The 27,814-nt window shown below is 46.7% G+C and overlaps 1 protein-coding gene across 1 annotated transcript; it reads left to right on the forward strand.

Moving 5' to 3' along the window:
* Positions 1–1,623: 1,623 nt before the first annotated feature.
* Positions 1,624–27,408, forward strand: LEO1 (LEO1 homolog, Paf1/RNA polymerase II complex component). Its single transcript, XM_081888551.1, has 12 exons — positions 1,624–1,782; positions 6,138–6,914; positions 7,845–7,949; positions 10,887–10,981; positions 12,320–12,465; positions 13,284–13,368; positions 15,779–15,873; positions 16,848–16,982; positions 20,535–20,670; positions 22,022–22,208; positions 22,527–22,624; positions 27,124–27,408. Exons 1-12 carry the CDS (start codon positions 1,725–1,727, stop codon positions 27,229–27,231), a joined length of 2,025 nt encoding a protein of 674 aa, XP_081744677.1. The 5' UTR covers positions 1,624–1,724; the 3' UTR covers positions 27,232–27,408.
* The last annotated feature ends 406 nt before the right edge of the window (positions 27,409–27,814 follow it).

A 27,814-nucleotide genomic window follows, 5' to 3' on the forward strand; every position in this document is an offset into this window, starting at 1 on the left:
AATATATGCTATATGGTAATTTATAGACCTAGGTAAAGGAAAGAGTAAAGGGACCTCTGACCATTAGGTCCAGTTGTGACTGACTCTGGGGTTGCGGCGCTCATCTCGCTTTATTGGCCGAGGGAGCCGGTGTACAGCTTCCGGTTCATGTGGCCAGCATGACTAAGCCGCTTCTGGCGAACCAGAGCAGCGCACGGAAACGCCGTTTACCTTCCCGCCGGAGCGCTACTGAAATATACTCAGAGTTGAGAGTGGATTTCATGCACTTTATTCAGCTCATAGTGGTGAGGAGGAATGGAAGCTCCCCCACAATATCTGCTTTATATACATTATTTACACAATGGGCTGCACGTGATTGGCTAATTCCGGGATTCTCCTGTAGGCCAATCAGGTTGTGGATTCACTTCCACCTGGAGTTGGATTGGGTGGCTCCTGCGGACCAATCATACTGCTCCATTGTTCTAGGATCAATTAGACTGCTGTATTCTGAATCATATTGTTCTAGGACCAATCAGACTGCTGCATTTTGGATCCTATTGTTCTAGTGTAGCCTTATGAGGCTTTGCCCTCGGGTGGGAAAAATATTGCGCCTGGGAAAGGGGAGTGGGAGTCAACAGACACTCAAGGAATAGTTTCGGAGAAAAGGCTTTTATTTCTACCATCCATGAACTGGTAGAAGTAGCAAGTGTGATAAGTCACAAAAAGCATGCACGAAGTTCACAGTCATGTGCACAAGCATATATACCCCTTTCCAGTTCCCTCCCCCTTTCTCCTCCCTCAGGAGTCCCTCTGAGCATGAACAGAAAGCTGTCTTGGGACTATTGGGACTCTTCCCAGGAAAGGGGTTTCAGAGTGTTCAGATATGTTTCAATCTCTTGTTCTGTCATGGTTCCCGGACAGCAATGTGGTTCTTTAGCAAGGCCAGAAGGCATGAGAAAGGCCTGAGAAACAATGGACTGTTCTCTACCTTTGTTACAGCAGAGCGGAATGTTTCTGCTTAGCTGCTGAGAAAATGATTTTGAAAAGTTTTGAGAAGCTTTGAGCCTGCTTTGGTGGGGGGTGACTTTGGGCCTAGGTGAGGTCACCTGTCCTCACCTTCCTTCACTAGGACCAATCAGACTGCTGCATTTTGGATCCTATTCAACTCAGTACATATTTATCTACTTGCACTTTGACGTTGGCAGGAGCTGGGACCGAGCAACGGGAGCTCACCCCGTTGCGGAGATTCGAACCACCGACCTTCTGATCGGCAAGTCCTAGGCTCTGTGGTTTAACCCACAGCACAGTAAATCCAGCACTGCCTAAGGGTCATATAGTCCAATTCCCTGCAATGCAGGAATCCTGCCCACAGCCATTCCTGGGTAGGCTCGAACCACCAGCCTTCTGGTTGACAGCCAGATGCCCTGACCCATTGCATCACAGAAGGATTTTTATCTCTATATAGATGACTCTACTATTTTCTATCTCTATGCGAACCACTACGGTCCGCCCACGCGGACACTTCCGGTTTAACGCAAGTGGATACTGTACAGGTTTTCATTTTAAACCGGAAGTGCAGGCCCTGCACCGCTCTATATTCTATCTGTCATCTTCTATTGTAAATCTAGGCACGACTCCACCCCTCTCAGGCGCAGCTGTTTTACGTCACGAGAAGGCGCCCTCTTCCGCTAGCCCTGCCGCCGGGTCCGCTGAGGTGGCCTGAGGAAAGTGGGCTCCCCCTCGCCATGGCGGACATGGAGGAGCTGTTCGGCAGCGATGCTGACACCGAGCCGGAGCAAAAAGGTGACGGGGGGGGGGGGGAGAGACACGGACGCCGGGGGGGGCATTTCGCATTGTGTCACGCATGCGCGGAAGGAGGCCTTGGCTTTTAACCTCTCTCCCACCCGCCTTTTGATTCCTTTGAAATTCTCTCCTTGTTTTCTTGTTCGCGCCCAGAGCTCAGCCCCAAGCCTCGTTTTGGTACCAGGGTGCACGAGAGGCGGCCATGCAGAACAAGAGTGCCTCTGAGCATGAACAAAGTGCCATGCAGGAAAAAGAGTTCCTCTGAGCATGAGCAAAGTGCCATGCGGAAAAAGAGTGCCTCTGAGCATGAGCAAAATGCCATGCAGAAAAAGAGTTCCTCTGAGCATGAGCCAAGTGCCATGCAGAAAAAGAGTGCCTCTGAGCATGAGCAAAGTGCCATGCAGAAAAAGAGTTCCTCTGAGCATGAGCCAAGTGCCATGCAGAAAAAGAGTTCCTCTGAGCATGAACAAAGTGCCATGCAGAAAAAGAGTTCCTCTGAGCATGAGCAAAGTGCCATGCAGGAAAAGAGTTTCTCTGAGCATGAACAAAGTGACATGCAGAAAAAGAGTTCCTCTGAGCATGAGCAAAGTGCCATATTCGCAACGCAGCTCAGATGAGGCGGGAGAAGGGGACTGGGTGCTTCCAAGTTGCTCAGGGTGGTGTGTTGCGGTTTGTTCCCCGCACCTGCCCCGTTTTTTATTCTTGCAACCCTGTGAGGGAGGCTAGGCTGACAGTGAGCGATGGGTTGATTCCCACCTGAGTGGCTCTCCCCAGATCCAACTCTGAGCACTGATTTACCTGCAATTAGATTTCAGTTGTTTCCCCCCTTCCCAGTTTCATCTTTTCATCCTTCTAGAAGTTGGGGCTTGTGAGACTGCTTCCAGGCACCACTGGGTTTGAAACATCAAAACTCGTAATATGTGAATGGGGCAAGAGCAAAGGAAGGCACGGTTTCTGTACCTTTTAGCAGCTGCGTGACAACAAGGGGGAACTTTTCTCATGCTTTTGTCACAAGCTATGGTTACTATAATCCAGTGTTTTTCAAACTTGGGTCCCCAACTGTTGAGCTACAACTCCCATCATCATCATCAACCTTTTATTCGACTGTCAGTCAGAAAAAGTACATTTATCAATACACAGTTAAACATCCAGGAAGATTTTAGAGCTTAGCCAACACTAAAATGGGCTAAACAGATAGCCCCATATCAATACAGTCAATTGTAGTCTTGCGACGCTTAAAAGCTAAAAAAAGAAATTTGGCCACCAAGGAAGGTATAGCTCTAGTGACGTTATTCAGCAAGTGTAAAACCTGGTTTTCTCCAGGTAGGAAGCTAAATTGACATAGGAGTGGGTCTATAAAGTTTTGTCTAAGCTCTGCATAAGAAGGGCAAGTCAAGAGAATGTGTTCGGTGGACTCAACCACACCGATGGCACAATGACAGGTTCTCTGGGTGTATGGTACTCCCCTGTACCTTCCCCACAATTACAACTCCCATCATGCCTAGCTAGCAGGACCAAGGGTCAGGCGTGATGGTATTTGCAGTCCAACAGCTGGGGACTGAAGTTTGAGAAAGACTGCAATCCTTATGTACCACTGTTAAAGGTACAATACAGTCGTACCTTGGAAGTTGAATCTATTCGACTTCCAAAACAAAAGCCAAAGCAAGGCTTCTGATTGGCTGCAGGAAGCTCCTGCAGCCAATCGGAAGCCATGGAAGCCACTTTGGACATTAGGGTTCCAAAGACCGTTTGCAAACCGGAACACTCACTTCTGGGTTTGGGGCATTCGGGAGCCAAAACATCTGAGTATCAAGGCCTTCGGGATCCAAGGTACGACTGTAATTTCCTTTTCATTGGGTCACAATGTTGTGGTCTCTGTCTGTTCATTCGTCTCCATCCCCCTTCTCACCCATGCACATCTATTCTGAAATTCTTCCTCATTTTAGGTACCCTGCAAGAACATCTTAAACAATGCTGCTAGCGTGTATTGTTTTACATAGTGGTTTGCTGTGGGGTTTTTTCTTGGATCACAGGAGACTGGTGTACTCCATGACACACTTGTGGACCTTGAATCAGGTTTTCTCAGAAACAGATGTGTGTGTCTTCCTACTCTTTCAAATCTGGTGATGAAAATTTTTGGGCAGACCCACCATCTATTAAACTAGAGGCCGCTATCAATCAAGGGATTTTTATTGTGGTGATCTCCAAGCTGTTCAGTGCCTGGTTCTGTGCACTGGATCCAAGGTCTTGGTGTCTTTTAAAGAAGAAAGAAAGAAAAAGAAAACAGGCAAGGGAGACCTTTTTTTAAGATAGGCTGTTTAGGGTTTGATGTGTGATGGTTGTCATATTGGCAAGCAGAGTGGTGTAGTGCAAGATAAAAAATCTGCCCAAATGCAAATATCATTAAGTCACCTGTCCTCAAACTGATTCCCTACAGGTGTTTTGTCCTACAACCAGTCAGCTTTAAAGGTAAAGGGTAAAGGGACCCCTGAACATTAGGTCCAGTCGTGACCGACTCTGGGTATGCGGTGCTCATCTCGCATTATTGGCCGAGGGAGCTGGCATACAGCTTCCGGGTCATGTGACCAGCATGACTAAGCCACTTCTGGCGAACCAGAGCAGCGCACAGAAACGCCGTTTACCTTCCCGCAGGAACTGTACCTATTTATCTACTTGCACTTTGACATGCTTTTGAACTGCTAGATTGGCAGGAGCTGGGACCGAGCAATGGGAGCTCACCCCACCACGGGGATTCAAACTGCCGACCTTCTGATCGGCAAGTCCTAGGCTCTGTGGTTTAACCCACAGTGCCACCCGCGTCAGCCTTAGCCAGCACCAAAATGCTGTGACAGTGTTGGTTGTTGTCGAGTCAGTCAATAGCATCCTCATAAATAAACCCACAAAAGTTAATAGCCACTAACAGTAATTGCCAGTTTACCGATCTGTCGCATTCTGATGCCAGTCATACGTGGCTTAAAAGCTGCGGGTAAGCCAGCTTGGATAATATTTTTCTTATGTGGTCACCTGGTGGTGATTCTTCCTTTGCACAGATGACCAGGAGAGCTGCTATTTATGGGCCAGTTTATAGCAGTGTTTCTTAAACAATGGCATAATGGGACTAAATAGCAGTGCTTTAAATATTGTTTTATTTATAAGAATATTTATACACTATACGGTAAAAAGAAAAATACCCAAGTAATTTACAGCAATAATACATACAACATACAATAAAAATCATATTAAAAAAGTTAAAATGGACATTAATTAACCATTGTGGAAAAATGCAGTCTTAATTGCCTGTATAGACAATTTAAAGTTGACAATTTAAAACTGACGCTCCTGCAGGTGATCTCAGTGATCAAGCTGGGATATAATGGTTCAGGCTAACCTGTTTTTACTTTAGTCTCCCAGGATATTCTATACAAGATCTTTTGCCTTACTGCAAAAGAATTTTAGAAATACACTTGAAAGAGAAGTTGCTGAATTACAACTTATTACCAAACTAAAAACTATGGAGAGACCTGGTCTGACTAGAGATATTGGATTCATGTCCCATTATACATACTAAAGCTAATTTTGGTCATCTATCGCTTTAAAAATCCCTTGTCCTTCCCTATGGAACCAACTGCCATAACAGCCACCAGCAGTTATAAGGTTGAAGCGACCTCTGCTTCAGAGTATCTGACAAAGTGTGTATTACACATGAAAGCTCATACCTTGAAAGCTTATATTTAGTTGATCTTAAAGGTGCCACTGGAATTATTAAAAAAAGATTTTTTCATTTTTCATCTTGTTATTTATTATGACTATGACAGATCAATACGGCTATCCACCTGAACCTGTTTTTACTGTTTTGCCCATTTTCAGTCAACATTTGCTTTACTTCTGTATAGTACTTCAGTCAGGATTGTTGCTGGACTACTACTTAATTATGATTTTCCACTGCTGTCAGTGTTTTCAGCAAAGTGACTAGTTCTTCAAATTGCATATATCTGATGGATTTGCTTCCTTCTGACTAGGTGAGCATAAATACAGTGGTACCTCTGGTTACGTACTTAATTCATTCTGGAGGTCCGTTCTTAACCTGAAACTGTTCTTAACCTGAAGCACCACTTTAGCTAATGGGGGCCCCCCGCTGCTGCCACCGTGCCACTGGAGCACGATTTCTGTTCTCATCCTGAAGTAAAGTTTCTAACCCGAGGTACTATTTCTGGGTTAGCGGAGTCTGTAACCTGAAGCGTATGTAACCCGAGGTACCACTGTAAAATGGTATTGGTCAGTTGATTTTTATATATGTTATCTGACCCTTTTCCTCTTGCTAACATTGTCCTTTTATGTTTGTTTGGTTTTCACAGATTCTGATTCTGGGTCAGATTCAGACTCTGACCAGGATCCTGTTGGCTCCATCAGTAATATTTCTGGTAGCGAGAGCGACAGAGATGACGACCGAGAGGCTTTGAAACCCAGTAACAAAGAATTGTTTGGTGACGACAGCGAGGATGATGGCGCCTCTCACCATAGTGGCAGCGATAACCGGTCTGAGCGATCCTACAATCGCTCGGAAGGCTCGGGGCATTCTGAACATGAGGAGAATGACCAGTCAGATATGGACCAGCACAGTGGCTCTGAAGCTGCTCATGAGGAGGACGAGGATGAAGAGGATCACAGGTCAGATGAAGGCAGCCACCACTCTGAGGCAGAAGGCTCTGACAAAGCACACTCTGAGGATGAAAAGTGGGAAAGGGAAGACAGAAGTGATCAGTCAGACGATGAGGAGAAGCTCCAGAACTCGGATGACGAAGAAAGGCCACAGCATTTGGATGATGATGAGAAGAACTCGGACGACGAGGAGAGACCTCTGGCTTCTGATGACAAAGAGAGGCTGCAGAACTCCGACGAGGAGAAAATGCACAACTCGGATGATGACGAAGAGAGGCTGCAGGTTTCTGATGAAGAGGAAAGACCCCAAAACTCTGATGAGGAGAATATGCAGAACTCGGATGATGACTATGAAAGGCTGCAGCATTCAGACGAGGAAAAGATGCAGAACTCTGACGAAGAGAGGCCCCAGCATTCCGATGATGAAGAGCGAAGGCTCTCGGAGGATGAGGAAGAGCATGAGCATAAATCGGGTATGGAGAATTGAGGGTGCACATGTCTAGTCGCAGGACTAGGGAAACCTTAGGTCTGGAGGGCTCTTGGGCAAGATTCTTTCCCAGCCTTCTACAGTCATACCTCGGGTTGAAGTAGCTTCGGGATGAATATTTTTGGGTTGCGCTCCACGGCGACCCGGAAGTAACGGAACGCGTTACTTGCGGGTTTCGCCACTCGCACATGTGCAGACACTCAAAATGACGTCACGCGCATGTGCGGAAGCGGCGAAACGCAACCTGCGCAAATGCGCAGTCATGTGTTACATTCGCTTCAGGATGCGAACGGGGCTCCAGAACGAATCCCGTTCGCATCTAGAGGTACCACTGTATATGCATAGCATGTGCTTAACCACTGAGCTTCGGCGTAGTAGACATATCTTGAAGGCTACGATTACTCTTTTTCACCCACCCCAAATCAACAAGTCTAGCACAATCCAATTTTAATTCGCAGAGCATTGTCCCTTTATATAATCTTTTGGAATTTGGGTTTAATAATTGCTCACACCTTTTTCCATTTCCCTTTTTATAAAAAAATTAAATTCCCCCAAAATTTCAGGACGGGTTGTAATGTTTTGGGGGTTTGTTTGTTTTTCACTATTAACCTTTGATAGCAGTAAGGCTGAAAAAATTGCTGAATACCTACCCAGGGAGCTTCAAAGCCAAGTAGGGATTTGAGTATCTTCCATTTATATATGCCCACTGCATTGCTCAGTCATTTTTATTTTAGCACCCGTGTGGTTTCATCAACTATACTGGTACGAATGCCATTCTTCAAAGTGACATTGCTCTGCTATGTTTTATTCAGGGTGTCTGGATTGTGTAATATATAATAATATATTAATGGAAATATATACAATATAATGATAGAAAGTGATGAGGGGGCTTCAAGATTGATATTTGCTTTTGCAGAATCGGCAAGAGGCAGTGACAGTGACGAAGAAGTCATGCAAACGAAGCGTAAGAAACAAATTGCATCAGATTCCGAAATGGATAGTGATGTGGAAGGACAAAAAGGTAAGCAGCCCCTCTTCCTGTCATTTGGGAGTAAAAAACCCAAAAACCAAAACTCATCTGAGCAGTTTGCAGTGCCAAGTTTGATTATTTTCACGGTAGCTCTGACTTCAGTATTTTGGGTCATCTTTTGTCACTTGCTTTAGAGCAGGGATGTAGAACCTGTAGACCTCCAGATACTGTTGGACTCCCATCATCCCCAGCCAGCAGGCCAGTCGCCAGGGATTAAGGGGTTTTTAGTCCCAACAGCAGCTGGAAGTCCACATTTCCTCTGCCCCTCTTTTATAGGGTTCAATGGAGGTCGAGTGCTTCAGTGGGAAAGTTCCTATAAATCAGGATTGGCTCCATGTTGCTCCATGGACTGGATCTGACACCTGAGACAATTTCATCTGGTCTAGAGCTACCTAATACTTACTTATTTCCGCCCCAAATACTATTATTTACGGATTTTTTTTCACCCTTCATCATAAGGTCCCTGGGTGGGTTACAACAAAATAAATGTACATTGTTAGAATGAGTTAAAACAGTTTACACTGGCTTTCATTACACTTGCAAGTTATAACACTACAGAAATACAAAATTAAAATTGGGTATAAAAATTTAGAATTACAATATTAAAACAAAGTTGAACAATTTGCAATAATCCAACCCCAGGTACCTAGTGTTAACAATGTTTGTCTCCCTCTCCTGGAAACTAATTTTAGTATCTGTGCTGCCGAAGCAAGCACCCTCTCCTGGTACCCTTCTGTGGTGCATATAATTTTCTAGGTTTCATTGTAAGAGCAGTTTAGGAGGTAAGGTCAATTTTTGCCAGACCAGTTCATTGGCACCACTTCCTGATTTCCCACATGGTCAGAATGGACCACTCTTAATGTTCAAAAGAAAATCCCCAGTAGAAAGGCATCTGAAGCACAGCACTAAATACCTGGAAGGGTTTACTTTATTAATAAGCTAAACGGGCAAGGGTTTTTTTTAGAAATAAAACAAGGGCAAGGCATACAGAGCAAAGTCTCAAAACCAAATGAAACATACCTGCTACTGAAATGACAAAGATTCTTGAGGCACCTTAAAGACCAAGAAGTAAGAAACTTGCTTCCAGTCTAGCTACACGTTCCTTATCACAAAAGTCATTTAAAGCAATGTTCTTCAACCTTGGGTCCCCATTTGACTACAACTCCCATCATGCCCTCTCCATTGACCACACTGGCTGATAACGATGGGTCTTGCACAGCAACAGGTGGGGACCCCCAAGGTGGAAGACCTCTCATTTAAAGGACAGGACATCTTTATGACCAGGGCAGGCTTAGCTGAGATCACCTAGTTTCTCTCTCACTCCTTCTCTGACACTCTCTTGGTTTCTGTGACTCTTTGCCCCGGAGATCTAACTGTCTTCTCCCAACTGACAAAGTTCCAACTGCCACTGAAGATGTGCCTTCTCCTTCTATATTGGATTTTGTTAATGAGTACTGGCTTCTTTAGATGCACTGCTCCTCAGGTCCATCTTCCAAGTCTACCCGATAACTTCGTTACACCTTCCCACAGGCCAGTTGTTGGAAGAAGGTTTGCCTGCCTGCCTCCCTCTCTCCAGGAATGCTGGAGGGCAAACTTGGTAGTTAGTTTTTTGTTTTTTTAAAACCCTTGGTTTGTAAGGAAGGGATAAACAAGGATGTAAGGCACTTTGGGCCACCTTGTAAGACAAGTGACTTTAACACATATGATAAAGAAATAACAATTTAATAATAAATGGTTTACATGAAATAATATAAAACTTTACATGAAATAATATAAAATACTCATAAGAAAATGCCAATAAAGCCAACAGATTTTAAAAACAAGTCAATATAATAAAATTATCAAAATAAAAAGAGGGGAATGCTTGATTTCCCTGCCCTTTTAAATAAATCCTCACAACAGCCCTGTCTGAGAGGAGGAAAGAATCAGAATTAGAAGAATCTTTATTTGCATCAGCCAGTAGCCGTAGCAATAAAGTAAAATGTGCTGAAGATAGAGGTAAAAACTTAACTATAGAAAATACATTTGGGGGGTTTACATCAATATTCAAATAATAGATCTTTTCTAATTGCCTCCGCTAAAAACCTTGCACTTTTTGCTGTCACCTGATCATCTTGATCTGCTAAAAGAAAGGACACAGTAGTAATTTTTGACAATAATAAAGTAATAATCTTACTCCTCAAATCTTTACGAAGAGTTCAAGCCAGAAGCACATAAGCCACTGACTCAATACTGCCATCTCCACAGGGACATAACCATTTTTCCAGTGGGATTTTTTGAAATTGACCCTCAAGTACAGCCGAAGGCAGTATATTCAATCTTGCAAAAGTGAAAGCTCGTTTGTATTTTGGAAATGTCTAATTTTGCAAATAGGGTGTGCCAAAGTGTCAAAATGACTAGGTGGAAAATAATTACACCAAGCCTCATAAGCCTTATGCCTGGCTGGGAGTTCGAATGTCATTCTCCGCCCGCCAGCCCCTCGGGCCACATCCTGAGCCATCCATTTAAAGCACTATTGTGCCACTTTCACTGTCATGACTTCCCACAAAGTATCCCGGGAACTGCAAATTGTCAAAGGTTCTGAGAATTGTCAGGAGACCCCCATTCCCCTCACAGAGCTGCAATTTGCAGAGTGGTTTAACAACCAATCTCTCGTCACAGGGAACGCCAGGTATAAACCAGCCCTCTACATTCAATGAAGAATCTGAAGAAGTGTGCATGCACACGAAAGCTCATGCCAAGAACAAACTTAGTTGGTCTCTAAGGTGCTACTGGACAATTTTATTTTATTTTTAATATATATTTTTATGCCCCTTGTAGAGTATATTTTCTATAAATAAGTTGTCTCTTAAAAACAAAGCCAGTCCTTCCCCACCTCCAGTTTCCAACCTTCTAAGTATGGTTTCTGTTTCTTATTTGCTGGGCAAGGTAATAAAGATGCAATGGATCTGTTTGGAGGAGCAGATGACATATCTTCGGGGAGCGATGGGGAAGACAAGCCCCCAACTCCAGGGCAACCTATTGTAAGTATCGTATTTTTCGCTCTATAATACGCACCAGACCATAACATGCACATAGTTTTTAGAGGAAAACAAGAAAAAAATATTCTAAACAAAACAGTGGATGTATGATTTTTGTGGTTCATGCTGTGGCCACAGACATGTGCTCTGACGGTGAGTTTGGAGTAGCCCAATGCAAAAATCCTGTGGATCCATGCTTTGTAACCACGTTTTTGCACCACTGCGACCCCAGGCAACAGTGGGTGCGTGATTTTTTTGGTGCAAGATGTAGCCATGGACATGCTATGTGATCTGATGGTGAATTTGGGGTGACCCAGTGCAAAAATCCTGAGGATCCATGTGGATCCGTGCTTTGTAACCACGTTTTAAGTGGGGAGGGAAGGAAAAGCACTAAAGGGACAAGGAGCACACATGGGGTGTGTGGAGAAGGATTCTGCTAATAATGCTATTTAGCGAGCTGAGTGGGGAGGAGAGAGGGACAGAGAGCCTGCTTGCTTTAAAGGAGCCAACCGGATAGGAGCCGCTTACACTCGTGTAAGCGGCTCCTCTCCTCTCTCGCTTTGCTCCTTTAAAGCAAACAGGCTCTCTGTCCCTCTCTCCTCCCCACTCAGCGGCTCTTCTCCCGCTTTGCTGTTTCAAAGCGAGCCACGGAGGAGGGAAGGAAGGGGAACCATGGATCCTCTGCTCACGACTGCAGCAGATCCCCCCCACCCGTAGGCATTCGCTCCTAACACGCACAGACATTTCCCCTTACTTTCTAGGAGGAAAAAAGTGAGTGTTATGGTGCAAAAAATACGGTACCTTTGTTGGTCTGTGAGGTCAGAGGGTGGCCCATGTCACCCGGTCCTGCTTTTGCATCAGTGTTGGATTTAACCTGACAACTTGACCACTAGTATTTTAATGCTTACGTGTATGTTAAGATTTGTATTCTCAAATTGCATTAGGAAAAAGTGGGGTAATGATTTGTGATCCTTTTAGAAGTGGTTGCAGATAAGTGTATCCCATTCAAGACTTTTGAAAGTTGAAGGTCTCTCTTCCCCTCCCTCCTGATGCCAGAATTGTGGGACTTTAGGGCCTCCGGAAGTTGCTGAACTACAACTCCCATCAGCCCTAGTAAGCATGGCCAACGGCTGGATATGATGGGAGTTGTGGTTCAACAACATCTGGAGGGCCAAAGGTTCCCCACGCTTGCCTTATGCTGATGTCCTGAGCAGGCATAATGTTGATAAAATGTATGTCTCTGTATGGTCAAATCACACATATGCATAAATGGAAGAGATGGAATTATATTTAAAAGCAATAATTTCCTGCGTGATTTTCTCTCCCCTCCCCACTGAATAGGACGAGAATGGATTGAACGAGGATCAACAGGAGGAGGAACCTATTCCTGAAACGCGGATAGAAGTCGAAATTCCTAAAGTCAACACAGACTTGGGAAATGACTTATATTTTGTGAAGCTTCCCAACTTCCTCAGTGTGGAGCCCAGGTAAAAGGCACAGGCTCAGTCTGGGAAACAAGTGTTCCAGGGTCTTAAAAAAACAAAAACAAAAATAGAAAACCAATCTGTAGTTCTATCCACAAATGAGTTGCAACTATGTAAAAAAAACACCCACCTTTAGTCATGAAACATTTGTAAATAGATTTTTTACAAAAAAAGAGCTAATGCTAACAAGTTAATTCTGTGTTTAGTTTTTATTATAAACCACCTTTACTATAAGCATTTTAAATAAACAGAATTGTACTAGGGAAACTCAGGTGTGACTTTGAAACCCTCTGCCTTGGTAGAAGATAGTAACTGAGGGTTGTATTTAATGTAGCGCGAAGTGAAAGTCACTTAGCAGTGCACTTGTTCCACTGGCAAAATGTTTTGCACCAGAAGAACGTTGTTGTACAATAGAATGCACAAGCAAGCTTCTTGTGATGTTGTTGCAAACCTTAAGGACATAGGAAGCGGCCTTATACTGAATCACACCTTGGTCCACCTAGATCAGCACTGTTTACACTGGCTGGCAGTGTTTCTCCAGGGTGTCCCGCGTGTGTTGCTGCCAACCCTACTTGGAGGTGCCAGGGAATGAACTTGGGACCTTCTGCATGCAAGGCAGATGTTCTACCACTGAGCTACAGCCCTTCTCCAATAAGCATTCGCCTTCTCTGTTCTCTCTCCCACCCCCTACCATGCGTACAAAGGAACTGCGGCCACAAACCCATAATTGGGTTTTTGGATGAGAATTCCAGTCCTGGTACTAAATTGTTTTGCAAGGAAGGGAAGACATCCATGGTAACCCATATTCCGGTTTATTGCAGGCCTTTTGATCCACAGTACTATGAGGATGAATTTGAAGATGAGGAGATGCTGGATGAAGAAGGTAGAACAAGGTTAAAACTGAAGGTACCGTATACCTTAAATTCTGCCTCTACACAACATGCAAACTTGTCATCTTTCCGCAGGGCCTGCAAGACGGAGCTGTTCCGCCTGGCCTTTGGTTTGGACTCAGTCTGACCCTTATGTCTCCCTCCCCTTATGGTTTTGATTTATCGGCTAGTTTTAAAATGAGGCTGCATTTTAAATTGCATTTAACCTGTATTTTAAATTGGTTCCCCCCCCATTATGTTTTCACTGTGATTTTATTGGTGTTAGCCGCCCTGAGCCCGGCTTTGGCTGGGGAGGGTGGGGTATAAATAAAAATTATTATTATTATTATTATTATTATTATTATACACTACTTGCTCTGTCTTGGAACACAATTCTGTCAAGCCTCATGCTTTGGATCAGGGCTGGGGATCCAGCCGTTGTTGGACTCCCATCTCCCTTGAACCCCAGTCTGAATGGCCAATGGTAAGGGATGGTGAGCGCTGTGGTCCAGCTGAATTGGGAGGGCCAGAGGTTCCCCATCCCTTCTTTAAACATTGAGAGCTTATGTAGCATAGTTCTGAGAGATGGAGCAGTGCACCAAGAAGTCCCCAGCTCAAATTCACTGTTGCGGTGAAGTCCCATCAAATCCTAAAGTTGGAAGGGGAAGCTTTTAATTAATCTATTCCAACCCCTGCTCAATAGAATAGAAGTAATCTATTCCAACCCCACTACTTGAAACCCACTACTTGAGCATTTCCAACAGGCAGCCGCCCAGACTCTTCTCAAAGACTTGGAGAGGCTAGGAAATTGGTTTCATGGTCCAGCTCCTGTTTCCATCAAGAGATTTCTCATAACGTTCAGCTGAAAGGTACCCTACTGTAACTGATACCCATTAGATTAAATGGGCTTAAGTTACAGGAGGGTTCAGATGGAGCTGAGCATTGCAAGAAACTTCTTCCCAGGAAGAGCAGCAAGTAGGTGGCCCTAAGCAAGCCTTCTCCACGCACCCCAGCCAATTGTGGGTCCCCATCTGCAATAGGGAGACAAGAATACTGACCCACCTTACAACGCCATTGTTAGGAAAACAGCCATCGCTCTGGGAAGTGATTTGTAAATGAAATAAATAAATGATGATGACCACAATAACTTATGTGAAGTTATTGAGAGTGTTCAAATTCCTATTTAAACACAAAATATGACATTCTATGGAACATCAAAGCGCTGACTCTAGAGCACCACCTGTAATGTCGCCACACCTGGCTGGGTTACCTGGGTGAACCCTTTCTGTCTGGACAGCCTTTCACCCGTGGCTGTCTCAATCGCTGGCAGAATCCGTCAGTGGGCGTTTCTTGAACTTCTTCCAGCAAAGAAGTTCTTTGACGCCGAGTCTTCTCCTACTCTCCCTGCGTGGAAGTCTTCTGCACAGGGAGGGTGTGGGCAGCGGAGGACCCGTGCTCTCTCCGCTGGTCTCCGGTGAGGAGTCCTGGAGCCCCCTCGCCGATTCCCCCTTCTGCCCCCCTTCTCCACTGGTGCTACGCTGATTTCCTTCCCCAGCAGATGGGCTGCCTCTCTCCCTACTGGGACCCTCTCCGGCATCCCTCTGGAGCCTTCCCTCCGCCTCTGGCTCCGATGGCAGTTCCCTGACACCACCATAGTATATGCACGATAACATTCTCTGTGCCAGTTAGAGCACCTAGGGTTTCTTCCTTGGTTTTTGTTTATTTATATCTCCGTCAATGTACAATGGTACCTTGGTTCCCGAACGGCTTAGTTGTTGAACAAATCGGCTCCCAGACACAACAAATCCAGCAGTAAGCGTTCCAGTTTGCAAACATTTTTCGGAAGCTGAACATCCAACATGGCTTCCACGGTGTCCGATTGGGTGCACGAAGCTCCTGCAGCCCATCAGAAGCCGCGTCTTGGTTTTCGAACTGTTTTGGGAGTCGAATGGACTCCCAGAACGGATTAAGTTCGGAAACCAAGGTACCAGTGTACATGGGATTATTACTTTTCAGCATAACAGGGAGGGAGATAGGTTCCTTCCTGAAGGAGCTTACTTTCTAAAATGGGTCACATGGGAAGCAACAGTGGGAATGGAGAGGAGAGAAAGTTAATTTCAGGTTTGCATGCATGTTATATGTGAGGACTAACATGTTATGCTAAAGTTTTAGCAGAAAAGATCTGAGCTTGCAGTGGTGGCCTCTCCTCCCTGCCCCCCCTGCTGAACCCCTCATGGTACACTGAGCTGTCTTGCTGCTCATTGATTCACAACACTAATGCGTTAAAGAAGTTAATATTTTAAACATGAATTCAGCAATTCAGAATACCAGTGTATGACATTCCCACCAGCATTATTCCCCCACTCCCCACACTCTATTTCTTGCAAGCGTTGTGACATTTCTCTCAAGAAATACCTCCTGCATGCGGCAACTTTGTGTCCCCACAGGTGGAGAACACGATACGCTGGCGAACTCGCCGAGATGAAGAAGGGAGTGAGGTTCGAGAAAGCAACGCGCGGATAGTCAAATGGTCTGATGGGAGGTCAGTTTGTGCCTGATCCTGCATGACCCATGCTTCTGAACTGTAGAAAGAAACATGTTGTGTAGCATAGAGTTCTATCTTGGATCTCGTTATTATTATTGTTCTGTTTTCTGAGTTGAGTGAAAGAGGGCACGCATTCATGAAGGTGCTGAGTCTTCCTGCAAGGAATCATGCGGCCAGCTTTTAAGCAGTTCAGTGCCTCACCTGGGACAGAGCTCTGCCCTGTCCCTTCATTCAGCCTCATTGCATCTCACCTTTCTGGACGCCTTTCATTTTATTTATTTAAATATGTATATACCGCTGTTTGTATTGCAGCTGCTTTTGTTGCTATGATCCAGGCTGAATGAGCTGCCCCACTAAAGGTCAGAAAAGCTACCAAGGTAGCTCAAAATAACTAATGCCTCCCACCCTCTTTGGAACAGAGACGCTTCCAGTGGTAGACACCTTGGTGGAAGTGCTGCTCAATGGTTGATGTCGCTACCCATATAAAATACCACAGGGAGAGGAAAGTGCAAGGTGCTGTCAGTGAAGCTTAAGAAGTCCCATATCCCTCTCCTTTGCTATTTCCCATTTTGTTAGGACATCCGTTTTATGGCAGGAGGGCCTGGAGGCAGTAGGCAAGAATACATAGAAAAACATATCCATACAGCACATTAAAGAAAGCTAACAATAAGCATGATAAAAGACAGGCTAGGAATAGAACCAAGGAGAGCATAATTATAGATTGGGAGAATTAGCACGTTTCACACCGGCACTGCCAAATTCTGTAACACCTGTAAAAAAATAATAATCCATGATGTAAGGAGTCGTCAGAATTTTGTGGGATAACTCTGTCTTCACTGCTCTGTAAACAGGTAATAACATCCTACATCTCGTTCACTTGTATCAACTGGGCTTAATGTACTTGTATAAGCAAAAGCAAATAAGGCTCTTGGCTTGTGTGCTAATCAAAGCAATCCTCCTTCCTTTTGAAGCATGTCACTACATTTGGGGAATGAAGTGTTCGATGTGTACAAAGCACCATTGCAGGGGGATCACAACCATCTCTTCATCAGGCAAGGAACAGGTCTTCAGGGGCAAGCTGTGTTCAAAACAAAACTAACCTTCAGGTAAGCACGTGGATCCCATTGAGTTGAAAATATTTAGAAGTAATAGCATCACAGTGAATGTGAAAGAAGATACAAGGTGGCTACCAAGGTGGGTAGCCATGTTGAAGCAAGAACATAGAAGCTTGCCTCATCTACAGGCATTAATTAACTGACCAGCATCAGGATGTTTAGATTATTGTCATCAGTGGTCACTGATGATTTTACATACCTTTTAAACTTTAACATAATGCTCAGAATCTTCTTCTATGCCCTCTTTCACTTCTTAAAATTCCCACCCACCTTCAACCCTGTCTGTCTGTCTGTCTGTCTGTCTGTCTATCTATCTATCTATCTATCTACAGTGGTGCCTCGCAAGACGAAATTAATTCGTTCCGCAAGTCTCTTCGTCTTGCGAGTTTTTCGTCTTGCGATGCACGGTTTTCCATAGGAATGCATTGAAAATCAATTAATGCGTTCCTATGGAAAAAGCCTTCCCCCGACCTCTTCTGGCGGGCGGCATTTTAAAATCGCCCGGGACAGCGGAGGATTTTAAAAGCCCCTGGGAAGGCAGGCAGGGGGGACAAAGGCTTTCCCGCCCGGCCGCCCGGCTTCGGGACATCGTTCCGATGCCGGGCGGCTGGGGGAGGCTTTCCTGCCCCACCGCCCGGCATCGGGACGATGCCCCGATGCCGGGCGGCTGGGGGAGGCGTTCCTGCCCCACCGCCCGGCATCGGGACGATGCCCCGATGCCGGGCGGCTGGGGGAGGCTTTCCTGCCCCACCGCCCGGCATCGGGACGATGCCCCGAAGCCGGGCGGGGGGGGAGGCTTTCCCGCCCGGCCGCCCGGCTTCGGGACATCGTTCCGATGCCGGGCGGCTGGGGGAGGCTTTCCTGCCCCACCGCCCGGCATCGGGACGATGCCCCGAAGCCGGGCGGCTGGGGGAGGCGTTCCTGCCCCACCGCCCGGCATCGGGACGATGCCCCGAAGCCGGGCGGGGGGGGGAGGCTTTCCCGCCCGGCCGCCCGGCTTCGGGACATCGTTCCGATGCCGGGCGGCTGGGGGAGGCTTTCCTGCCCCACCGCCCGGCATCGGGACGATGCCCCGAAGCCGGGCGGCTGGGGGAGGCGTTCCTGCCCCACCGCCCGGCATCGGGACGATGCCCCGATGCCGGGCGGCTGGGGGAGGCGTTCCTGCCCCACCGCCCGGCATCGGGACGATGCCCCGAAGCCGGGCGGGGGGGGGAGGCTTTCCCGCCCGGCCGCCCGGCTTCGGGACATCGTTCCGATGCCGGGCGGCTGGGGGAGGCATTCCTGCCCCACCGCCCGGCATCGGGACGATGCCCCGAAGCCGGGCAGAGGGGGAGGCTTTCCCGCCCGGCCGCCCGGCTTCGGGACATCGTTCCGATGCCGGGCGGCTGGGGGAGGCGTTCCTGCCCCACCGCCCGGCATCGGGACGATGCCCCGAAGCCGGGCGGGGGGGGGAGGCTTTCCCGCCCGGCCACCCGGCTTCGGGACATCGTTCCGATGCCGGGCGGCTGGGGGAGGCTTTCCTGCCCCACCGCCCGGCATCGGGACGATGCCCCGAAGCCGGGCGGGGGGGAGGCTTTCCCGCCCGGCCGCCCGGCTTCGGGACATCGTTCCGATGCCGGGCGGCTGGGGGAGGCGTTCCTGCCCCACCGCCCGGCATCGGGACGATGCCCCGAAGCCGGGCAGGGGGGGGGAGGCTTTCCCGCCCGGCCGCCCGGCTTCGGGACATCGTTCCGATGCCGGGCGGCTGGGGGAGGCTTTCCTGCCCCACCGCCCGGCATCGGGACGATGCCCCGAAGCCGGGCGGCTGGGGGAGGCGTTCCTGCCCCACCGCCCGGCATCGGGATGATGCCCCGAAGCCGGGCGGGGGGGGAGGCTTTCCCGCCCGGCCGCCCGGCTTCGGGACATCGTTCCGATGCCGGGCGGCTGGGGGAGGCGTTCCTGCCCCACCGCCCGGCATCGGGACGATGCCCCGAAGCCGGGCGGCTGGGGGAGGCGTTCCTGCCCCACCGCCCGGCATCGGGATGATGCCCCGAAGCCGGGCGGGGGGGAGGCTTCAAAAGCCGTCCGGGGGCTTTTAAATCGCCCCGGACAGTCCCGGGGCGATTTAAAAGCCCCCGGTTAGGCAGGCAGGGGGGGCAAAAGTCTTTGCCCCCCCTGCCTGCCTTCAAAAGCCGTCCGGGATAGCGGGAAGCGCTTCCCTGCTATCCCGGACCGCTTTTAAAATGCTGGCGGTGGGGAGCAAAGCCTTTCGCCCCCGCCGGCCTTCCTGGACCTCTTCTGAAGTCCGGAGGGGGGGGAAGGCTTTGCTCCCCACCGCCAGCATTTAAAAAAAGGTCCCCGAGATTTCCCTATGGGCTTTCGTCTTGCGATGCAAGCCCATAGGGAAAATCGTCTAGCGAAGCGTCGCAAAAACCGAAAAACCCTTTCGTCTTGCGGGTTTTTCGTCTTGCGAGGCATTCGTCTAGCGGGGCACCACTGTATCTATCTATCATCTATCTATCATCTATCTATCATCTATCATCTATCTAAAATTTCTCTCTCTGTCTCCCTTCCAATTCAGGAAAATATGTAATGCATCTGATGATGTGAGCTCTAGTCTACAGAAGCTTATGTTATACTAAATATGTTAGTCTTTAATGTGCCACAAAACTCTTGAATCATTTTATTATGGTCACTGTTGTCTATGGCCTATAGCAGGTAGCAGCATTCGGAATTAGCCAGGCACATTTTGCACCTGGCTATCGGCAACCAAGTGAAGATGCCTGGGTGCCAGGATGGCACCTGACATCACCATCTGACTGGCTAGTGGACAGCAGCATTTGTTGGTTTTTTCTTACCATGCTGTGGCGCGAGTCAGATTTTCGCTGGAGCCGAGAATATGCACAATTCATTTTCAGCTTTGTGATCTTGTTTTAAAAAACATATGCATCCAAACATTCTGTTAGTGTGCCTGTAACCTAGCTTTAAGGGGACATATGCCGAATAGCTTTTATATCTCAGTTTCTGACAGTGTCAGGTAGGGAACCTCAGGACCAGGAGCCAAATTAGCTGAAGGCCTGGCTTTAAGAGAGCGCTGCACAGCCAAAGGCCTGGCAGTCAGCTGGAATCAGTTGTGCTAGGAGGTCCCCTTTAGGAAGTACCTGATGCAACCACTTTCTCAAAAGAGAGAGAAAATTGCTGAAATTTAAAATGGAGATTTTGTTCTTTCCAGGGATACGAAGTGCTTTCTCTGCAGAGGGAGAAATGTTCTACTTTTAGGAGCGTTTCCCCCTCTGCAGAGATTTCAAAGGGGCTCCCTGTAACTGACAATCAGCTGGTCATTGCTCACAGGGGGCCTCTTTGAAGGCAACCTCCTAGTGCCCGTGGCACTGAAAAGGCTTCTTTGAAGGAGGTTGCTGCAACCGATGATCAGCCCACAAGATGGTCTTGGCTACAGGTTGCCATAGCGTGTTGTGTGAATCAGCTCAGTCACATGCAATTGTTTTCTCAAACCTGCAGTTCCCTGAAAGAAGTGCTTTTAACCCAGTAACAATTTTACTGCAGGCCTCACTCAACAGACAGTGCCACACACAGAAAGATGACTCTCTCGCTCGCAGACAGATGTTCCAAGACACAAAAAATTCGTATTTTGCCCATGGCTGGCCGTGATCCAGAGTCCCAACGAACAGAAATGATCAAGGTATAGATTTGGGGTGGGGTAGCTGGAATCAAAATTTGCCTTCTAAGCCATTATTAAATTTGTCCCTTATATGCAAATCTTAAAATATTGTTTGTATGCATGACTCAGCAGCATCTTTAGACTTATTGCCTTCAATGCAGCTAGCCTCTTGCTCGGCAGGAGTCTGAAATGCCATAGAAAACAACCTTACCTACCTTGGCATCTCTGTGGGTGGCCAGGGGGCTTCTTTGAGCCTGCAAACAGTTGAAAAGGGGGAGAACAACGGAACAAGAGGGGATGAGCAGAAGAGATAAGTGTAACTTCATATGAGCCATATCCTACAAAACCTGGGTGGGACGCAGGTGGCGCTGTGGGTTAAACCACAGAGCCTAGGACTTGCCAAGCAGAAGGTCAGCTGTTCGAATCCCCGTGACGGGGTGAGCTCCCGTTGCTCGGTCCCTGCTTCTGCCAACATAGCAGTTTGAAAGCACATCAAAGTGCAAGTAGATAAATAGGTACCGCTCCGGCGGGAAGGTAAACGGCATTTCCATGCGCTGCTCTGGTTCACCAGAAGTGGCTTAGTCATGCTGGCCACATGAGCCAGAAGTTGTACGCCGGCTCCCTCAGCCAATAGAGCGAGATGAGCGCAGCAACCCCAGAGTCGGCTACGACTGGACCTAATGATCAGGGGTCCCTTTACTTTTACAAAACTAAGTATCGGAATCTGGCAATCAGTTTTTATAAACTATTTTATGGTATCACCAGCACTGCTAGGTAAGAATGGGCAGTGCCTCACTACTATGTTGCCAGTGGCCTAAAACACATTTCCCCCCCTATTTGGTGAAATGGTGGAGTTGGGTTGGGAGCCAATTTAATTTAGTCTGAAGCCAAACAAAAATCCTTAATGGATCCTTCTTCCTCCCTCTCTAACCTATTGATCAAGCTCTGTAATCCAGGCCAGAGCAAGTAATGAAACAGAGCACGTGAAACCTGTGCCACATTGCTCTCAGTTGCAGCACGTAGCAGAAAAAGAACCTGGAATAAAAGTAGAACGAGACTTAACTGCTGCAAGAATGCCAAAGCCTCATCTGCATTGGCATTCCACCAGCTTCTGTTTACACAGGCACCCCTACGATCTTGACCTGTTTTAATGTTTTGTTTAATAGGATTGCTTTATTGCGTGTTTTAATTATGGATGCTTCTATTCTAATATTCGTGTAACTGGTGTACCTTGAAAACCACTTTGAATTTTGCTTGGGCAATAAGAGGGGTGTAAATTAGTGGTGAGTGATGTGCAGGGCAATGCTCAGTCTGAGCCCTGTTTTGAGAAATTCTTGGCACACCCTTGTGTTGTTGCCATTTCCCCCTGCAGAAAGAGGAGGAGAGGCTGCGAGCTTCCATTCGCAGGGAGTCCCAGCAGAGGAGAATGCGAGAGAAGCAGCACCAGCGGGGACTGAGCGCCAGCTACTTGGAGCCTGACCGCTATGATGAAGAGGACGAAGGAGAAGAAGCCATCAGCCTGGCAGCAATTAAAAACAGATACAAAGGCGGAATAAGAGGTATGGTCGGCTTAGCGCGGAGTCTTGGATTTATCTGGTTTTAAGTCCAGGGTGCTGCTTTGGGCTTATTACACAAAGGAAAAGTGGAGCATTAATACCTAAGAGGAGGATGGCGGGAAATCCTTTTGGAAATAATATATGCTTATTTTCGTTTTGCAATGGCTTGTGATAACAAGCAAATAAAGAACGCTGATAGTCTTCATGGCACGTTTCCCATGGAGGGAAAGGATCGTCACTTCTAAGCAGCCAGTTTCTAAGTTACGGTCAGTTTTTGTAGATCAGCTCTTGGAGAGAAATGCATATATATTTCCCTTTCAGAGGAGCGTGCTAGGATTTATTCTTCAGACAGCGATGAGGGCTCAGATGAAGATAAAACACAGAGATTACTGAAAGCGAAGAAACTCAACAGTGACGAGGTGAGAGAAATGGTGAAGGGGTCTATTTTGAGTGGCTCAGGTGTTTATAACAACAACAACAATTATTATTATTATTTATTTATTATTTATATCCCGCCCATCTGGCTGGTTTCCCCAGCCACTCTGGGCGGCTTCCAACAGAACACTAAAATAAAATAACCTATTAAACATTAAAAGCTTCCCTAAACAGGGCTGCCTTCAGATGTCTTCTAAAAGTTTGGTAATTATTTTTCTCTTTGACATCTGGTGGGAGGGCGTTCCACAGGGCGGGTGCCACTACCGAGAAGGCCCTCTGCCTGGTTCCCTGTAATTTGGCTTCTCGCAGCGTCGGAACAGCCAAAAGGCCCTCGGCGTTGGACCTCAGTGTCCGGGCAGAACGATGGGGGTGGAGACGCTCCTTCAGATATACTGGATTGAGGCCGTTTAGGGTTTTAAAGGTCAGTACCAACACTTGGAATTGTTCTCGGAAACGTACTGGGAGCCAGTACGTCTTTCAAGACCGATGTTATATGGTCTTGGCGGTCGCTCCCCATCACCAGTCTAGCTGCCGCATTCTGGATCAGTTGTAGTTTCCAGGTCACCTTCAAAGGTAGCTCCACATAGAGCGCATTGCAGTAGTCCAAGCAGGAGATAACCAGAGCCTGCACCACTCTGGTGAGACAGTCCACGGGCAGGTAGGGTCTCAGCCTGCGTACCAGATGGAGCTGGTAAACAGCTGCCCTGGACACAGAATTGACCTGCGCCTCCATGGACAGCTGTGAGTCCAGAATGACTCCCAGGCTTGCTGTAATTGGTTTGAAGTATAGACCACTCTGTACCTTGGGGTGGAGAACCAAGGGCCCTCGAGAGGTTGTTAGACTTCAGCTCCCAGAATCCCCGGCCATCGAGACCAAAAGTCAGGGATGGTGATATCCTACAGCATCTGTCTCTGCTGTATATGTTAGTTTGAAATGCCAAAGACTAGTCAAGCTCTTTTACCTTGGACTTCTTCTATTCCTGATGTTTCCTGAGACTTGCCATACTCTTTTTTCTTTCTTTTTTTACTGTTTCACCCAGAATACTCTGGCTTTAATGTAATTTTAAAACCAGTGTAGCACAGTGGTTTAGAGTGTTGGACTGGAACTTTGGAAGTCAGGGCTAACTTCTTGAGGGTAATGTACTGAGATTAAAAAGTTGCATCACAAAGCCTGCTATCATTCTTCAGGCTCACACAGATTCTAGTCTGAAAACATTGTTGTCTCTTAAGATCGTAGCTGGAAAGCATCTGTTTAATGCTGTGATTTTAGATGCCTGCATGTTTTTACTTAAGTAGCTGAGTATCCAGCATTCCCAAAGAGGCTTTGGTCTTGTGTTTCAAAAGTGGTTGGTGACATGGCATTGAAGAAGGGAGCCTCCAGTCAAAGAAAAGCCTTCTCCAAGCCTTCTCCAATCAAAGGGCTTCTACAAGCGGAATTCTGTCTGGTGCCACAAATTTTTCATTTCTTCGTAGGTGAAAGACAACGAAACTATGACTTCTGTTTACTCTCCCCCCCACCTTCCATTTTAAAAGCTATTTAGTTTGCTAACGTTCAACTTCACCACATGGTGGCGCTTAAGCATTAAAAAAATAGTTAAGGGAGTAGCACATCTGCATGGACCACAAATTATGGGCTGCACAGACTTGTACTTTGGTATGCATCTCATTGCAACCATTTTTCTACCCTTGCTCTCCAAAAATGACCCAGAGGACCGCTCTCTTTGTGCTAGTGATGTTGGAGTTCAGCAGAACTCAGAAAGAGGTGGAGAAGTGAATTAGGGTAGAAGTCCAAAGGAAGAATTCTGTACTACATTGAGATCAGTTGACGTGCATAGTGGGTGGGGGGAAAAACCTTGGCTGAATTCAATCTGTTCCTCATTATTTAGGAGGTCAGGCTTATTAAAGTCAGCATTTAATTTGTGCCTAGACCAGAGGTGGGAACTTTTGTGAGCCTGCAGGCCGCAATTCTCTTCTGGACCACTTTCTGAGGGCCACATGCTGGTGGTGGGTGGAGCCAGAGGCAAAAGTGGGAGGGGCAATGCATGGAAAGTTTATCTTGAATGGTAGGCTAGTTTCTGCACGCACTCTCACACCCTGCACCTGAGATTCCTCATCCCTGCCCCAGACCAAGCAGCCCTACAGGCAAGGAAGCATTTTCGGCATCCCCTCAATTTGTTCCCCTCTTAAATGCCTTTTTTATTGTGGTCGTATCATTTCACGACATGGATGCTCAGTTTGCATGCATGAATTCAACTTTTGTCCATGCCTTATGAACTGTTTGCACTAGTCGTTTCAGCTTCTGAGTAGATGGTTGAATCAACCGCCCTTGACCCAGGACCCACTCCTGCTCACCCCCCCAAAAATCTGGACCCACGTTGAATGGGTGTCCTAGGTTCCGTTATGCTAAGCTTTATAGCGAAAAATGAATCAAGTAATTGGGTTCATTAATAAAAAAGCAAGTAATTTTCCAGTTGGTAGAAAGCTGTTGAAATTCTACTTCACTGCGAGAGACACACACATTATGGATTACTTCATTAAAATAACTACCAGCCTATTTTGAAGCATGTGTTGCAGAGGCTGACTTTGAAATTCTCAAGGACTTCATTTTGAGCTTTCATTTGCACAAAACCTGGATGTGTGTTAATAGTCAGGGAGTAGGGGATGGCAATTAGCTTTCACCCAAAGTCCCAAATCACCCAGTAGCACTTCTGGTTTCTTATAGCTGAAGGAAAAATATTAAACTTGAATGCATTTGGGTCGGTTTGGTTTTTTTGCAGGTAGGTGGTGCCATTTGCTGAAGTATTTTGTACTAGGACACAAGATCTTCTCTGGGGGAAAAAGAAGAAATCTTTAAGCTCATCACTGTTAATGCATTCTGTCTGAAAATGGGAAGTGGTTTCATTGTAAATTAGAACAGGATACTTACCTGAAAATTAAGAGCAAATTATAATTATCACATTGTTTGCTTTTCCCCCAGATTTTGCACACAGTCTATGTTTTGGCAAAACAAACAAGATGCATTACCTTTTGCTAACAACAAGCAATTAGCTGAGATCTAGGCTGAAATCATAAATACTGCAATATGCCCATCAGGCAGGGCCAGAGTCTCTGGGCGATGTAAGGCTGCCACTGAAAAGGGCATCGGTGTGTTGAGTTCACACCTTCTGTGATGTGTAGTGACACTCATGTCTTGACATCATGAAACCATGTGAATTCCCACAACAATGAATGATGCCTCGTTTGGGGGACTTGCAGTAGATTTTATGCAGGGAGCATTCGGATACTCGCTTCCTGTTCCTTCTTTGGAAGCCCCAACGAAGCTGCAATCCTAAAAACATTAGGTTGCATCCGGTGCTGCTGTACTATTCACACGACAGGCTTTGCTTGTGCAGTTGATCTGCAGCCACCTGGGCACCCTCAAAGTCTGCTCCAGAGGGTTGGGAAACCCTCCAAAGCAAATTTTGGGGGAACACTGATGCCAATGACAAATGGCTTGTATCCATCTGTCTTGAGAGGCAATGGAAGAGTGTGCCATGGCGGGGCAGGGGGTGTCAAACCGCTGGAAGGTTACAGTGCCTGCTGTGAGTTTAGAGATGGGAGAGACATGTTTTACTGCAGATGGCGATGTCCTGCTTCATTGGGACAGGTGCACCTTGGCATTTCTTCTCTCTGCGCTCCTCCCAGCCGTCATTTTTCCTCTGGTCACTGCTATGGATTCATGACCTGACTGTCTCCAGATGCCTGCAAGGAATTCCCACACGGCAGGGTTGATTTTGCCAGCCTTTGTGTCATGTTTGCAGACATTTTTGTAATGCGGAGTTGGTCTGCCAGTGAGCCTGTTGCCTGAAGCCAGCTCCCCGTAGAACACATCCTCAGGGATCCTGCCATCTTCCATTCTGTGCACATGACCAAACCAGCGTAGACGTCTCTGAGACATGTGTGTGAACATGCTGGGAATGTGGGCTTGTTTGAGACTCTGTTGCTGTGTTATGCCCAAAATCTTCCTGGCACAGCACATATGGAAGGCCTTGAGATGTCATTCCTGGTGGGTTTAGCTCTGGGAAATTTAACTTTTGAGTAAACGTGATTCGGGTACTGTTGATGTGGCTGGTTTTTTTCAGCTCTCCTCTGTCCTGTTTGCATCTTTAGATAGCCAAGCATAAACAGTTGCAAGATTCATTCTTCCTTAGCCCAACCTCTGTTTCCATAGGCTCTTTTCCCTCTAAATTGTATTCCAATCAATTGTTTTTATATCTGGTGGTAGCCTCCCTGAGCCCATCTTGGCTGGGGAGGGCAGGGTATAAATAAAATTTATTTTTATTATTATTAAATGTTGCCTCTATTAACCAAGGAGGGAGCATCATTTTCTTTGGGAACATTATATGCCTGTTTCTTAATGCGTGGATGATCCAAATTGCAGTTTTAGTCACTTACACCTAGAGAAATGCTCATTTTGGCTTAAAATCGATCTGCTTTCCTGTAGGAGGGTGAGCCATCTGGTAAAAGAAAAGCAGAAGATGATGAGAAGGCAAGCAAGAAGCACAAGAAGTATGTGATCAGTGATGAGGAAGACGAAGACGAGGATGCATAATGCAAGCCTGAGAGTCTACAAGATTCGTGTAAATATATATAATGACTGCACTGTTCTTTTTGCAGCCAGGATGTAAGTAAACCTAATGAGGATTTTTATTTTATTTTTTACAAAAGAAACTTGCATTCAGATCTGTAGTCTTAAAATGAATAAAGATTTTTGTTGGACCCTTTTAAATTCCTTTTCTTTTAAAAGGTGATTGCTTTTTTCCACTGGAATATGTTGTGGCAGATTTGTTTTAGATCTGTACCCATTTCATCGTCGGACACTGGGCTCGGCAAATGCTAGGTTGTTGCTGGATCGTTGACTTTTATGAAGCTGGAACGAAATGTTACGGGTCACATCTTGCCACCAAAAGAAGCAGCGATCCAGCATCTCCTCTTCCCCCTTGTAACGTTCAGTAGGGTAAAGTGTGTGGCACGATGCCATCGCGCCGTAAGATTCCCTGCCCCTTCCTTAATCTGCTGCCTGCTGCTCGTAGGGACAGGAAAATTTGCAACTTGATGCTGCTGTATCATATGTTTTGCATATCTACAGTGGAGAAGAAGTGGAGGTAGAGATGCGAGGCTGCTGATTTGGGTGG

Source organism: Podarcis melisellensis, assembly GCF_964234715.1.
Source record: "Podarcis melisellensis genome assembly, chromosome: 14".
NCBI classification, from domain to species: domain Eukaryota; kingdom Metazoa; phylum Chordata; class Lepidosauria; order Squamata; family Lacertidae; genus Podarcis; species Podarcis melisellensis.

Excerpts from the sequence above, each read along its gene's own strand:
- LEO1 (XM_081888551.1), top strand. The coding sequence starts at position 1,725 with ATGGCGGACATGGAGGAGCTGTTCGGCAGCGATGCTGACACCGAGCCG. Across the intron at positions 1,783-6,137 it reads CACCGAGCCGGAGCAAAAAG|ATTCTGATTCTGGGTCAGAT; the intron begins GTGACGGGGGGG and ends TGGTTTTCACAG. Across the intron at positions 16,983-20,534 it reads AAAACAAAACTAACCTTCAG|GCCTCACTCAACAGACAGTG; the intron begins GTAAGCACGTGG and ends ATTTTACTGCAG.